The following is a 13,092-nucleotide window of genomic DNA, read 5'->3' as shown; positions in this document are numbered from 1 at the left end:
AAAACCATACTTAATTAGATCTGGTCATATACAAGTACAAATTTTCAAGTCAGAACATTTTTGTGAAACTTTTCAAAAAATAGACAAGTTTTTCAAATTTCAGTGTATTTTTTGCAAATATACGGTCAATAGCCTTTGAGACACCTAAAAAGGTGTCCCCTCCCAATTTTTCTAAATTTACAGTATATCTTGCAACATCAGACAACTTGTTGGACTGTAAACTACCATAAATTTCTTGACTTGAAATCCCCTAATCTCCAAATGTTTTAAAGAATGATCAACTATAGTACAAGTATTAGTATTAAGAGATCAAAACCGTAATTGAGGGAGATTGGTTTCCTTTTACTTAATTATCTAGATTTCTATCTAATTGTTTCTAGTTGTCCTGATTTTTTGATTTCAAGGCAAGAGTAAGGTTTCAAGAAACAGGCTTTAAATAAATCTTTTCTTCTTTGGGATCCTGTGTTAAAGGACTACACCTCAATAAAGTCTAATATACAAGTTACACAATCTATTAATCTGAAATCTTTTCTGAGTTTCTCATAATAAGTTGAGTCCAGGAATTGGTTGAATAAGATAAAGTTTGTGACTAACCATTCAATTTTATATAAGAATCATAAGAAGGTTGGTAAATGAAAAAAAGATAGACTGATTTGATTTGGATAAGTTGGATTGATTTGACGGGCACCGTCATTTGATGTTTAGTCAAGACCTCCTATAGATCAATTGCACAGATATTTATGATTGGGTGAAATTTAGTGTTTTGTGATAGTCTGGAGTCTTAAACTTGCTAAGTACTTGAGTGATTATTGGACTAAACCTCATAAAAGTAGTTTTCATACCTCAATGATCACTATGGGCACATTCACTTCAGGAATTTCTGATCAGAAATCACATTCTGTAAATATTTTAATGTACAAATGAAACCTATGTACCACCAAAGAGACACTTTAAATTTTGCAGAATGTGATTTCTCACCAGAAATTGCTTAAGTGAATGTGCCCTATATGGATATCTCTATCATGATTTAGTTTTGTTTTGGTTCAGGTGGTTTGTATCTTTTGATGATGACTCAATCCATTTGATTTGAATTAACAGTTACTCTAAAAGGTCTTGAAGAATGATCCTTTTGACGTGTTTGGATTTGAATTTATTTTAAATTGATAAAAAAACTAAAGAATATAATTGAGGAAATATAACCATATGTACCAAAAAGTAAGATTAGGTTATGAGGTCATATATATTCAGGATGAAGTGAAATGTTTGGTTTAAACAAAATAACTAATCAATACCAAGTGATGGAATGATTAGTGGGGTTCAAGTCAAAAATTCCTGAGCGGAATTTTATGACTACCGAGCGATTTTTTTAGGACTACCTTTACCTATAAGCTCACTCAGACGTCGTAAAGAGTGTTTAAAAGTAAGCCACTGGGGCTTATAAGGAAAAAAAAACAAGCTTTGAAACAGAGGTACGAATGCTTAAAAAGCTTCGAAAAAAACTCAAGAGCGTTGATGTTGAAAAATCAATCAAAAAAGAGGCTCTTTGTGAAAAAGCGCTAGAAAAAAAGAGAGAATAAAATTAAGATGATCAAACTGCAGCCCAAAGGTGGTTTGATTTCGTCCGGGTCACAGATGCCGAGTGGTAACTATTGACGCTCGCTGAGACCAGGATTACAACGTCATCATCGACCAACCTTTCCTCTTCAATCTCCATCTTTCCACGATGCCAAGGTGGTCCGAACGAGCTCAGATTATCCGAGATCTTACCCTGGCCTGTGTCTGGGAGCACCTCGATTCGATGAACAACTTTGCCATCTACGACGACGAGGAGCCGGACTTTCCAACTGATGGACAATTATTGTATCCTGATGATCCTGCTGAGGCCGAGCTCTACGATGCAGTTTTCAGTCAAGAAAACGAGTTAGCTGATTTACTTACTTGGGTTAGCAAAACACGGTATCTCTCTCCACGACACAAGGCTCCTCATGCTTCTCCATTCAACTTACAAGACATGCTCCGAGAATGTCGTAAAGATTTTCGACAAGCAATGCGTACGACCCCTGAAGGATTCGAAGCCCTCAGAGATCTTATTCAGGACCATCCGAGCTTTATATCAGTCAGCAATAATCCACAACCTCCGGTCGAACACCAGCTAGCTATCACTCTGGAGCGTCTAGGTAGTAATGGGAATGGGGCATCGGTGGGTCGGTTCTCACGGAACTACAAGGTCAGCCGGGGTCAAATTATCAAGTGTACTCGGCGAGTTATTGGTGTGATCCTTGAACGCGGTGATCAATATCTAGCTTGGCCATCGGCTGATCGTCGGAAGGCTATATCAAGTGTATTGCAACAAGATGGCTTCCCTGATTGTGTGGGTTTTGTTGACGGAACTACAATTCCTTTGTATCAACGGCCAGGACGGGATGGCGAGGTTTTCTTTGACCGGAAACATTCATATTCAATCAATGCGCAAGTGGTATGTGATTGCGATCAACACATCACTTACCTTTATGCTGGTTGGCCTGGCTCTTGCTGTGATAGTACAGTTTATGCCAAGACCGATATGGCAGCTCGTCCAGACAGATACTTCTCACCTGGTCAGTATTGTTATCTTTGATCTGTATTGAGATCTTGACATTGATTGTTCATCCTTCTGGTATAGGTGAGTACATCGTGGCCGACTCAGCCTACAACCCATCAAACACTGTGGTTCCTTCTTACAAAGGCCCAGCTGCCGAAGTCGAAAGAAACCGAGAATTTAATTGGTGTGTTGCAAAGACTCGTGTGCGTAACGAGCATTGTATTGGAATTTTGAAGGGACGCTGGGCTTCACTGCAAGGACTACGTCTTTCTTTGAACAAAAAGGATGACATGCGACATATCCTTGATTGGATCAAATGCTGTGCGATCCTCCACAACATGCTTGCCAATCTTGGCAACGCATGGGATGATCTAACCGAATCAGTCATGGGGGACAACATCTGGTATCAAGATATTGAAAGGACATTTGAAGAAAGTGGTGCGGAAGTTATGGAAAGGGGTAGGGCAAAGAGAGAGATAGTTCGAGATCACACAGTAGCTTACAATTACGCACGAGGTGTCCTCCCTATTGTTGATCCCCGCCTGCCTGCCTGATTGGAATCAAATCCTGTGGTGGAAGTTTATGTTTATTCAGATGTTTTTTTTGGTCAAATTTTTTGTTCTTTTTTTCTCGTGATCCTTTTAATTCAGATCCTTCAAGTTTATTTGAAAGTTGTACACAATGTTGATATCTATCATGAATTTCAATTCAAACAACAACCTTACAATTGTAAACGACTGCTACTGAGTGCTCTTGCAAAGACAAACAAGTGGGAGAGGGAGAAATTGAAAAGAGAAACAACAAAGAACAGCAAATTAACAATCTTGAACTTAGCTCAAAGAACTAAATCAAAATTGTGAAATTCATCTATTGATTGCCTTATTGATAAAGAAAAACAACTTTTTTATAGGTTTTTATTTTTATTTTTTGATGATGAAAATGAAAGGACAACAATCAGATTGCTAATGATCAACTGAATGGTGTTCTTCTTGAGATCGCTAGTCTTGATGGAAATAAAGAGACGATCAACTGAATGGTGTTCTTCTTGAGATTGCTAGTCTTGATGGAAATAAAGAGACAATCAACTGAATGGTGTTCTTCTCGAGATCGCTAGTCTTGATGGAAATAAAGAGAAGATGTGATGGATGGTGTTCTTCTCGAGATCGCTAGTCTTGATGGAAATAAAGAGAAGATGTGATGGATGGTGTTCTTCTTGAGATCGCTAGTCTTGATGGAAATAAAGAGACGATGTGATGGATGGCGTTCTTCTCGAGATCGCTAGTCTTGATGGAAATAAAGAGACGATGTGATGGATGGCGTTCTTTCATTTGCTAAAAAACGGACAACAATCAAAGAATAAGGAGTTGGTGGAGATAAGGTGAATTGAAATAACCAAGTCGACAATGACAATCCGATTTGTTGTTGTTGTTGTAACGTTGTATATTGAAGTGTTTTTTATATTAAGATGATCTTATTGTACATTGAAAAGTATTTCTAAAAGTATTTCTTCGAGTCTTGAGTCGACACTTTGATCAGACAAGATAAATTGAGACAAATTGATAAGGTGAAACTTGGAACAAGATAAATTAAAAGAGATGTACTGAAAGTTGTTTGCGTTGCCATTTGTGAATTGAATTTCTTTGAGCTAGTTGACGATCTGGCTTTCTTATTAAGATACATTGAGAAATTGAGAAGTAAAATTGAGACAAATTGATAAGGTGAAACTTGGAACGAGATAAATTAAAAGAGATGTACTGAAAGTTGTTTGCGTTGCCATTTGCGAATTGAATTTCTTTGAGCTAGTTGACGATCTGGCTTTCTTATTAAGATACATTGAGAAATTGAGAAGTAAATTGAAAGAAATAAGTTGAACTAAATTAAAATACATTGAAAGAGTGAAGTCAGTGATTCAGTGTTGCGCCGGAGGTGCACTATAAGTTGGTGAATCAGCTAGTCAGTTCAATCAGTCATTTGTTGGATTATTCATTATTGTCACAACTTACACAGGTGCAGACGGAGGAAATACCACCTTGAGGTATTTTTCAACCTCTTCAGGGGTTTTACCACCTAAGGCAAGCTCTTGAGCTAGTTTTGCACGTGCTGATAGTTCTGATCGAGCATTCTCGGCTGAGATACGGTTGCTTTCGTCCAAACATCCCATCTTGAATGCATACTTTTCCCAAGTTAATCGAGCATGAGCATCTGTGCTCTTGGCCAGCTCAGATTTCTGGCGCGACTCATTAATGGCCTTCATCTCCTTAGCTCTGGCCTGGCTGCTGCTCATTAAAGCCAATGCGATGGGGTTCTTGATGTCTTTGCTATGCACTGTCGAAGGATCGATAGCCGGAAGTGGATCCATTTGGCGAGATGCAATGGTTTTGCCGGGGCCGGCCGACTTGCGAGATTGGATTGACCTCCCCTTTTTCTTGGAAGGTACAGCAAGTTCCGAAGCATCACTATCGTTTTCGAAAGAAGGTTGCTTAGCTCGGCTCCTCTTCTTGGGCAAATTTTGATTACTCTTGGATGAATTTTGAGTTTGTTGCGTGTTCTGAATCTGTTCCATTTCTTCTTCAATTTGTTCGTTTTCATTTTCAAGAGCCTCATCATCTTGTGCTCCTTCATCGTTGAAATTCAAGCACAGGTCATCGAGTTCCCCAGGATTTCTTTGATGATTGTCAGTTGGAGAGAGAATAGGCGAGAAGTTTGCTGTAACCATGCGGTCGTTATAGTTAGGAGGAATGATTGCAGGTGGCAGAGGTGGAATATACAAATCCTTGATTGGGCTTTGAACAAATCTGTTGTTTAAGTCTTCTTCTTGTCTTCTGTCGGTCTCAGCCAGTTGCTTCCATATTTTGGCTGATTGTTCTTTATTTGGGTGAAAAAAAGGGTCATCCCATGAATATGGGATAGTTGGCTGCGATCCTTGTGCAAAGTCTGCGTAAGATTGAGTGAATCTCTGGATAGCTAGCTCTGACTGATGTCTCTCATAATCGTTGGTAGCTAATAGCGCATGGTTTGCGTTTTGATAATGATCAAAATTGACAGATGGATTGAATGGTTGCCGTGAAGTGGATGGTTGACCTAAATCAAGAGGTACTGGTTCTGAAGTATCGGAATCGGAGTTCTGAGATGAATGACTGGTGTGCTCAGAAACTTCTAAACGCAATAGAGACTGATCGATATCTTCTTCTTCTTCTTCTTCTTTTGAAACCCCAGAGTCCATGATTCCAAAAGGAACAATGTTTGGCTTGTCTTTGAAAAGGTTGTCCATCTCCTTGAAGCAAGGACACTTTGATTCAACCACATCCTCAAGTTTGATACCTCGGAGACGTTCTGCTTCAGTTAAACCTGCACCAGTTCCACCTAGCCAAGTCTTTGTACGAGAGTATTGTCGTCTGTAGCGAATCAAGCAATCCTTCATAGTCTTTCCAGTGAGCCGCATTACCGATGTATTTGGACAAGAATGTGAACAAGAGAAGACTTTGTTCCTTTTGTTGTAATCGTTGTTGATGTCTTCAGCTAGACTGTTGAGTATCGTTGTTGTTTTCATCGGTAAGCCAGTCACATTCGTTTTCTTGCCGCCGCCAAAGAGGAAATTGTAGATCTTTGGTTGAGCCAGGTATGTGACTATATGAACATAGTCAGCGTGTTGGAAGACAGGGCTCTTGTAGGCCTTTGGGGTGTCGGCTTTCTTGGTTGATTTGTTTTTTGATTGACGTGATGTTGAAGGGGTAGGAGCCTTCTTTGTTGATTGAGAACGCTTCGCAGGAGCCTTCTTGGTCGATTTCTTTTGTGACGGATGTAACTTAGAAGGTGCAGTAGTTTCTTGAGTCAAATCGTTGGATTGAATTGATTGATCAGATTTGGCTTGACTTGAATCATCGGCTTCTGCTGGACCTTGTTCACGAGCAGCTACAAGAGATCGCCTAATTTCGGCCCTAGTTGCCTTCCCTTTCTTCTTGGATCCAGATTTAGCTAAATGTTCTGCGATCTGAGCATTTGTCCGACGAGTTCGTTTAGGCTGGATTTTGGAAAGCAGCAAAAAAAGCATAATGATCAGTACATTTTCAAGATGAGAAGAAAGGATGAAAGAAAAACAATACCTTGTCGTTTGATGTGGATTTGGGCTTTGGTGGCATGTTGTGAGTATTCTGAATGAAGCTGATAAATGTGAATATTTATCGAATTGACTTGTTAAATCGAGATGGAAGATTGAGTTGGGGTGTTTGAGAGATGAGGTGATTCGAACAGAGATATAAATATAAAAATGATAAATATAAATGATACAGGCACGAGAAATCGTAAAGAATCAAAGGAATCGAGAAATCGTAAAGAATCGAGAGAATCGAATTGAGAGAATTGAGAGAATCGAATCGAGAGAATTGAGAGAATCAAGTTGAGAGAATTGAGAGAATTGAGTCGAGAGACTGTGAAGGATCAATGATAAATGATACAGGCACGAGAAATCGTAAAGAATCAAAGGAATCGAGAAATCGTAAAGAATCGAGAGAATCGAATTGAGAGAATTGAGAGAATCGAATCGAGAGAATTGAGAGAATCAAGTTGAGAGAATTGAGAGAATTGAGTCGAGAGACTGTGAAGGATCAATGAGTCAAACGGAATAGATAACAAATCTTGATTGGGTAGAAACAAACCAACACAACGAAGCACCGGTGCCACGAAGAACTGAGGAGGATTGGAGGTGATATGGTGAAAGGGTAGGAGGATTGGATGTGATATGGTGAAAGGGTAAGGTGGTTCTTTGGACAGAGAGGACCAGTCGGGGGTACCATTTGTCACCAGAGCTGTCCCAGAAGTGTGACATACAACCTCATACAACAAACCGGTATGGTGGACTTGTTGGCTCCGAGACGTCGGAGCTGCCGGCCAGAAGTAACTTATCTCTGTTGCTTTGGACGGTTCGAAACGGCAGAGCAATCACTTCTTTTTTTATCGAAACGGCAGAGCAATCACTTCTTTTTTTAACAAGACAGTTGAAGACAAAAAAAAAAAGAACTCCTGACTTTTTTTTGGTCACATGTGCTTGTAGGCAATTGCAACCGCCTCTTTTAAAAAAAGAAAAGGTGTTTTTTTTTTCAAAAAAACAGGAAAAAAAAGGTCGTAAATTATAAGTCTTTTTAAACCTCACGAGCACCTCTCGAGGTGCTCGTGAGGTTTAAAAAGTGACTTATAATTTACAACCTTCGAGTGACGTCTAAAACCCATTTTAGGTTCAGATTATTTTGACTTGAGCCCCACTATTAGGGCAGTTCAAGACGGCCTTTTACAGCCTATCTTAAACTTTTACGGACTGCTCGGGTAGTTCTAATTATAAGTTAAATTTTAAGTTTGGTGAACCATCTCTAGAGGTGGTTCACCAACTTGCGAGCTGTCATTTGGTCTTAAAATTTTTAAGAGCCTCAAAGCAAAAAAAAGAAAACTTGGTCAGTCAGGTCCGATTGCCCGCAAAAAAAAAGGGTAATTTTTTTCCTTGTTTTCCCTTGTTTTTTTCGCATTTGCCCTGTTGGTAACGTCTTTTTGTCAAGGGAAACAGCCGCCTCTTTTTTTTTGTTTCCTCAAAGCTCGCTTTGTCCCCAGCATGGATAATCAAACGTGAAACACCGACGTTTTCCGGGTCGGGCACATACACATGCTTCACCTCCTTCCCAAGAAATATCCTCTCACTTTCCGCTCGATCGCAGGTCACGCGACGCGATCCATCCCACCCTCGCCGGCTCTGCTTATCACATCAGGACTCAGCCAAACATCACGTCTGATACCAAGAAGATCTCCGTCACGCCCGCTTGAGCTGAGGACCTGGTGCTCACGTTAATTTTGATGTTGGTCTTGCGTTCGGACGGATCTTTCACACATAAGATTCCGCAACCTTTCTCTCGTCCGTTGTTCTCCTCCACATCGCTTTTTGATTCATACTATTACTTTTTCTTTGGAGTAACAACCGTAAGCGATTCACCTCCTCACCCTGTTTGCTTTCTATCGCGCTATCCTATCGGCTTGCCTTTCGAAAGTCAATCAAATATTTCGTTCAATACCACGTCAATCTTAATATGACCCCTCTTTCTCAACCAAACGGCAAAGTAAGTGCACCAGAAATGGCGCTTTTGTGTGCGTTCACATCACTGACCATGCTTACTGTGGATGTATCAGGCAGCTCAAAGGACCCGGCGAACAAGGGCCCAAATCGAGGAGGATCTCATTGCCTCTGGACTCCCTGCGATTGGTGCTCGCCCAACTCCTGCTGCTATTAAACGTTCCCGTGTCGCTGCTCAAAAGCGCGCACTCAGCACTTCTAATGCGGCTTCAACCAAAATCACCCGAGACAGCCCACCTTTCCAACTGGTTGATTATCAAGCGATTGTTGGGTACCTTGGCAACGTGAAGATTCGCAATTCTATTTTTGGTGGCGGAAGTACCAGAGTGTCCGGATTGCCGATGAATCCAAAATCTATCTTGAACAGTTTGGCTATGAAGTTAAATAACAGTTACAATATTCGACACAATTCGACCGATATGCGTTTGAACGGCCGTGTCCTACACCAACGGCTCAAACGTTACAAGTCTAAATACACAAGCACAAAAGCATTTAGTATGAAGACTGGCAGTGGTTTGTCCGCCAAGAACGTTTCAGATGGTATACGTACGATGGAGGAGCTTTTGGAGTCTATGTGCCCGTGTTTCAATGAGATGGATGTAATCTTCCGAGACAATCCGAATGTCAATCCTTTTGGAATTCTAGACACCGGCGTCTCTCCACCTTTATCTGACGACGACTTTAACAATGCACCTGCAGAAGATGTCGATGAAACCCTAGATGACAGCCTCCTTGTTGAGGGGCCTCGCAGCGACGGCAGTACAAGTGACGGCCATGACCACTCGATTTCGGTACCCAAACGCATTGGTGTGTGATCGCTGAATTGAGTTAGATACCTTGATTTCAATTCAATTGATGTGTTTGTTTCCCTTCAGCCGAAACTCCTTCGGCTCCTATGCCATCAACCGCTGCAACTCCCGGTGCTGGGCAACACAATTGAGTTTGTGCGTTTGTTCCGGTTTTTGTAGCATTGATTTCTTTTATTGATTGATTGCATTATTTTGATTCAGCCGCGATCACTCCTGGGCCCGAGGAATTACAAGCAGTTCAGGATATCTTAGATGCACAATCTCCCAATTTGGTGCCACACAAGATGAATAGTCCAAATCTGAACGCTCACTACCGTAACTTCCTGGACAACGATTTGGATTCCCCACCTCCCACTCCTCGAATTGATGATCCAGTTGACCTGCCCTCAAGTGCAATTCCAGCGGAAAACCCTCCAGTTTCGCCACGTATTGCCAGCAAACCCGCCCGCAAGAAGAGCAAGATATCGAACAAATACGCGCTCACCGCAGCTGAGCGCGCTTTGGACAGCTCATCATCTGACGAGGGTCCTACAGTTTCAACTAGTACCCAAACACGTGGTAACACACGTCCTACTCTCGCAAGCCGGGCCGTTGATCCCCTTCCGTCGATTGACCCAGCATCAGTGCGAGGTAAAGACTATAAACACCCCGTGGCCACAGCGATGCAACTCGGAAATGCTGCCAAAGTCGAAATGTTACGAGCGGCCTACGAGTGGCGACAGGAATTTGATGCGGCCAAACACGGGGCTGAAGTTGCAGCTCGCCAGTCCGACCTGAATTGGGCTAAGGAACGGTTCTTTTTGGAGCGTGAAGAGGCGCGCAGCAGACTGGCCATTGAAGCTCGCAATGAGCGCAAAGCGTTTTGCGAGAAGCTAGTCTTGGAGGGTAAGTCTCCTGAGGAGCTCGAAAAGTACCTTCGCCTCGTGTATCCAGAGGGAAGTTGATTTGATCGTAGGTGCTCTACATATTTCTCTGTGTGCAGTTTGCAGTTTACTGACAAAGCCTGTCTTGTCCCAGGACTGTCATGTCTTCTGCAACACAACACTGTCTTATCTTTTGTCAAAGTTTGCTTATGCGATTGCGGTTACGATTTGATCTGTACCCCGGTTACTGTTACTTGACGATTCATCTTGGCCTATTTCCGATGTTCCCCTTTTTTCTTGGCCTGTTCCTGATGTTCAGTTTCTTTCTTGTCAGCCTCTTTATGTGTGTCAATCTTGTGTATGTTGCGATGTTTTTAAGTAGTGTTCTGTCTGTCCCAAATGTGTCCAAGTTCGGTCCCGCAATGCAAAGTTAGTATCATTCTTTTTCAGTCGTATGTTTGTCCCGCAAACAGAGTCCCTTTGATTTTTGCCAACTGATAGAATCCATTTCGGGGATTTTTGGGTGACACTTGAACAAACCAAGTTGGGATAACTCTTAATCCAAATGATTACTTGGGTCACCCTTCGATTTCTTTTGAAGCCAATGAAATATCATGTTAGATTTCAACAGAAAACCACAGTACTACTTGGGTCACCCTTCGATTTCTTTTGAAGCCAATGAAATATCATGTTAGATTTCAACAGAAAACCACAGTACAATCTGATGAAAAGAAAAAAACTACCAAAACAAAGACAAACAAAAAAGACAAACAAACAGAAATACGCAACAAATAAGAAATTCGATTCAAGACTAGAGCTACAACCAAAAGACAACCAAAAACAAATATCGCTGATCCCATTTACATATTAAACATAATAGAATATGCACCATCATTGAACAATCGGGAGGCCCCCGTTCTCCCAGTTGTACGCCACCGCGTGATCTCGCACATTCTCCCGCATGGCCCTTCCTCTTTCAATCATCACCAGATCTGAGACCACTTCACAATACCTATCCTGTCCAGCTTCCCCACGTTCAGGCAAGACTAGGTCACCCTCCTCATTCCCCCAAGCGTTACCCAGATTGGCCAACATATTATGGAGGATAATGCAGCTCCGAACCCATCGAAGTACATGTTCCATGTCACCTCGCTCATTAAGACCAAGCCGTAATCCTTGAAGTGAAGCCCACCTCGATTTGAGGATACCAATCGCATGCTCGTTTCGCACCCGAGATTTTGCAACACACCAATTAAATTCTCTGTTGCGCTGAACTTCGGCTGCTAGGCCTTTGTACGAGGGGACTACAGTTTCAGTTGGCTGGTACGCGGAATCAGCTATTATATATTCCCCTGAAAAAGAAAGGAGAATATAGTCAGCTGAGAGGTTTATCCAGGCAGGATGCTTAAGAGATGCATACCTTGATCGAAATATTTATTTGGGTTGTTGGACACATCGGTCTTTGAAAACACTGTGCTATCGCAGCATGAACCCGGCCATCCCCCATAGGCGTAGGTGATGCGGCGGTCGCAGTCACATATGATTTGAACATTGACTGAATAACGGTGTTTGCGGTCGTAGAAGACTTCACCGTTTAGGCCGGGTCGCTGGAAAAGAGGGATTGTAGTGCCGTCCACAAAACCAACGCATTTGGGAAATCCATCTCGCTCCAGCACCTTGGAGATCGCTTTCCGACGATGTGAATTGGGCCATGCGATGTAGTGTGATCCTGCTTCTAGAATTGCTGAAATCACTCGCCGAGTGCAGTTGATCACAGAACCCCGGCCCACTTTGTAGTTATGCGCAAAGCGACCGACTGAGGCCCCATTGCCATTACTGCCCAGGCGTTCCAAAGTAATCGCGAGTTGTTGTTCCACAGGTGGTTGTCGATTGTTGCTGGTGGAGACAAAGATGGGATTTGTACAGATCATATCCAAAAGAGCACGGAAACCTTCAGGCGAGGTCCGCATGGCTTGACGGAAATCGGTTTGCCTCGAGTGTAACATGTCCCGCAGGTCAAAGGGATTAGCAGGAGGTACACGCATGCGGGGTTGTAGATATCGGCTCGAAACGACAACTGAGAGCATGTTGCCCCATTGGTCTTCCTCGTCAAAAACATCATCATATAAGTTCGATAGATGGTCGTCATTCGGGAAGAGGAGATGGCCATCGCTGGGGTCCGGTTGGTAGCCATCATGTCCAGGTATGTTAGTTCCCGCGTTCATATGCGCGAAGATGCACAACATGGTCAGGTCCCGTATGGCCAGAGATCGGTCAGATGCGCGAGGCATGAAGGTATGGATGCTGAATGTTTAAAAATATCACGCTGAGGCTGTTATGTGTGCAGAGGTGGAAGCAAGAGATAGCGAACAAGAAAGTGATGAAGATAGAGTATGATATTTCGACAAACTTACAAAGTGGCAGAAGGGCAATGGTGAAATTCCCGAGTGAGGTAGGGTATGACGTGTTACTTGAAATGAAAAAAAAAAAAAACGTTCAAAACAGATGAAATCTGTTGAAAAAAAATGGTGGTAGGGTTTGACCTAACGCAAGATGGGAGCTAACGTGACCGTTTTTAGAACGTTGGCCCTGGAAAGTGATGGCCATAAAACTTAAATTTACAGCGTTCGACACTCTGCAAACGTAAAATTTAAGGATTTACAACCCTCAAATTTACGTTTGCCAAATCCCGGCGAGCTGTTCGCCGAATCCGTCTTGAATCAGAGA

General features: G+C 42.2%; 4 protein-coding genes across 4 annotated transcripts; 2 read left to right on the top strand and 2 right to left on the bottom strand.

Annotated features, from left to right (window-relative positions):
* Positions 1-4,490: 4,490 nt before the first annotated feature.
* On the bottom strand, positions 4,491-6,131 carry MELLADRAFT_101233 (uncharacterized protein; the record flags this gene model as incomplete). The annotated part of the gene is made up of 3 exons (XM_007403604.1): positions 4,491-4,512; positions 4,585-5,705; positions 5,886-6,131. 3 exons carry the CDS (start codon positions 6,129-6,131, stop codon positions 4,491-4,493), a joined length of 1,389 nt encoding a protein of 462 aa, XP_007403666.1.
* A 3,282-nt stretch (positions 6,132-9,413) lies between these two features.
* On the top strand, positions 9,414-9,794 carry MELLADRAFT_86977 (uncharacterized protein; the record flags this gene model as incomplete). The annotated part of the gene is made up of 3 exons (XM_007403941.1): positions 9,414-9,500; positions 9,569-9,633; positions 9,704-9,794. The coding sequence occupies 3 exons, from the start codon at positions 9,414-9,416 to the stop codon at positions 9,792-9,794; spliced, it is 243 nt and encodes an 80-aa protein (XP_007404003.1).
* A 310-nt stretch (positions 9,795-10,104) lies between these two features.
* Positions 10,105-10,813, top strand: MELLADRAFT_70464 (uncharacterized protein; the record flags this gene model as incomplete). Its single annotated transcript, XM_007403942.1, has 2 exons — positions 10,105-10,453; positions 10,520-10,813. One exon carries the CDS (start codon positions 10,165-10,167, stop codon positions 10,444-10,446), a length of 282 nt encoding a protein of 93 aa, XP_007404004.1.
* Positions 10,814-11,063: 250 nt separating this feature from the next.
* On the bottom strand, positions 11,064-11,225 carry MELLADRAFT_86976 (uncharacterized protein; the record flags this gene model as incomplete). The annotated part of the gene is made up of 1 exon (XM_007403603.1): positions 11,064-11,225. One exon carries the CDS (start codon positions 11,223-11,225, stop codon positions 11,064-11,066), a length of 162 nt encoding a protein of 53 aa, XP_007403665.1.
* Between the last annotated feature and the right edge of the window lie 1,867 nt (positions 11,226-13,092).

Source organism: Melampsora larici-populina, assembly GCF_000204055.1.
Source record: "Melampsora larici-populina 98AG31 unplaced genomic scaffold MELLAscaffold_1, whole genome shotgun sequence".
NCBI lineage: Eukaryota > Fungi > Basidiomycota > Pucciniomycetes > Pucciniales > Melampsoraceae > Melampsora > Melampsora laricis-populina.
The sequence above is the reverse complement of the archived record's forward strand: the minus strand, read 5'-3'. Positions and strand labels throughout refer to the sequence as shown.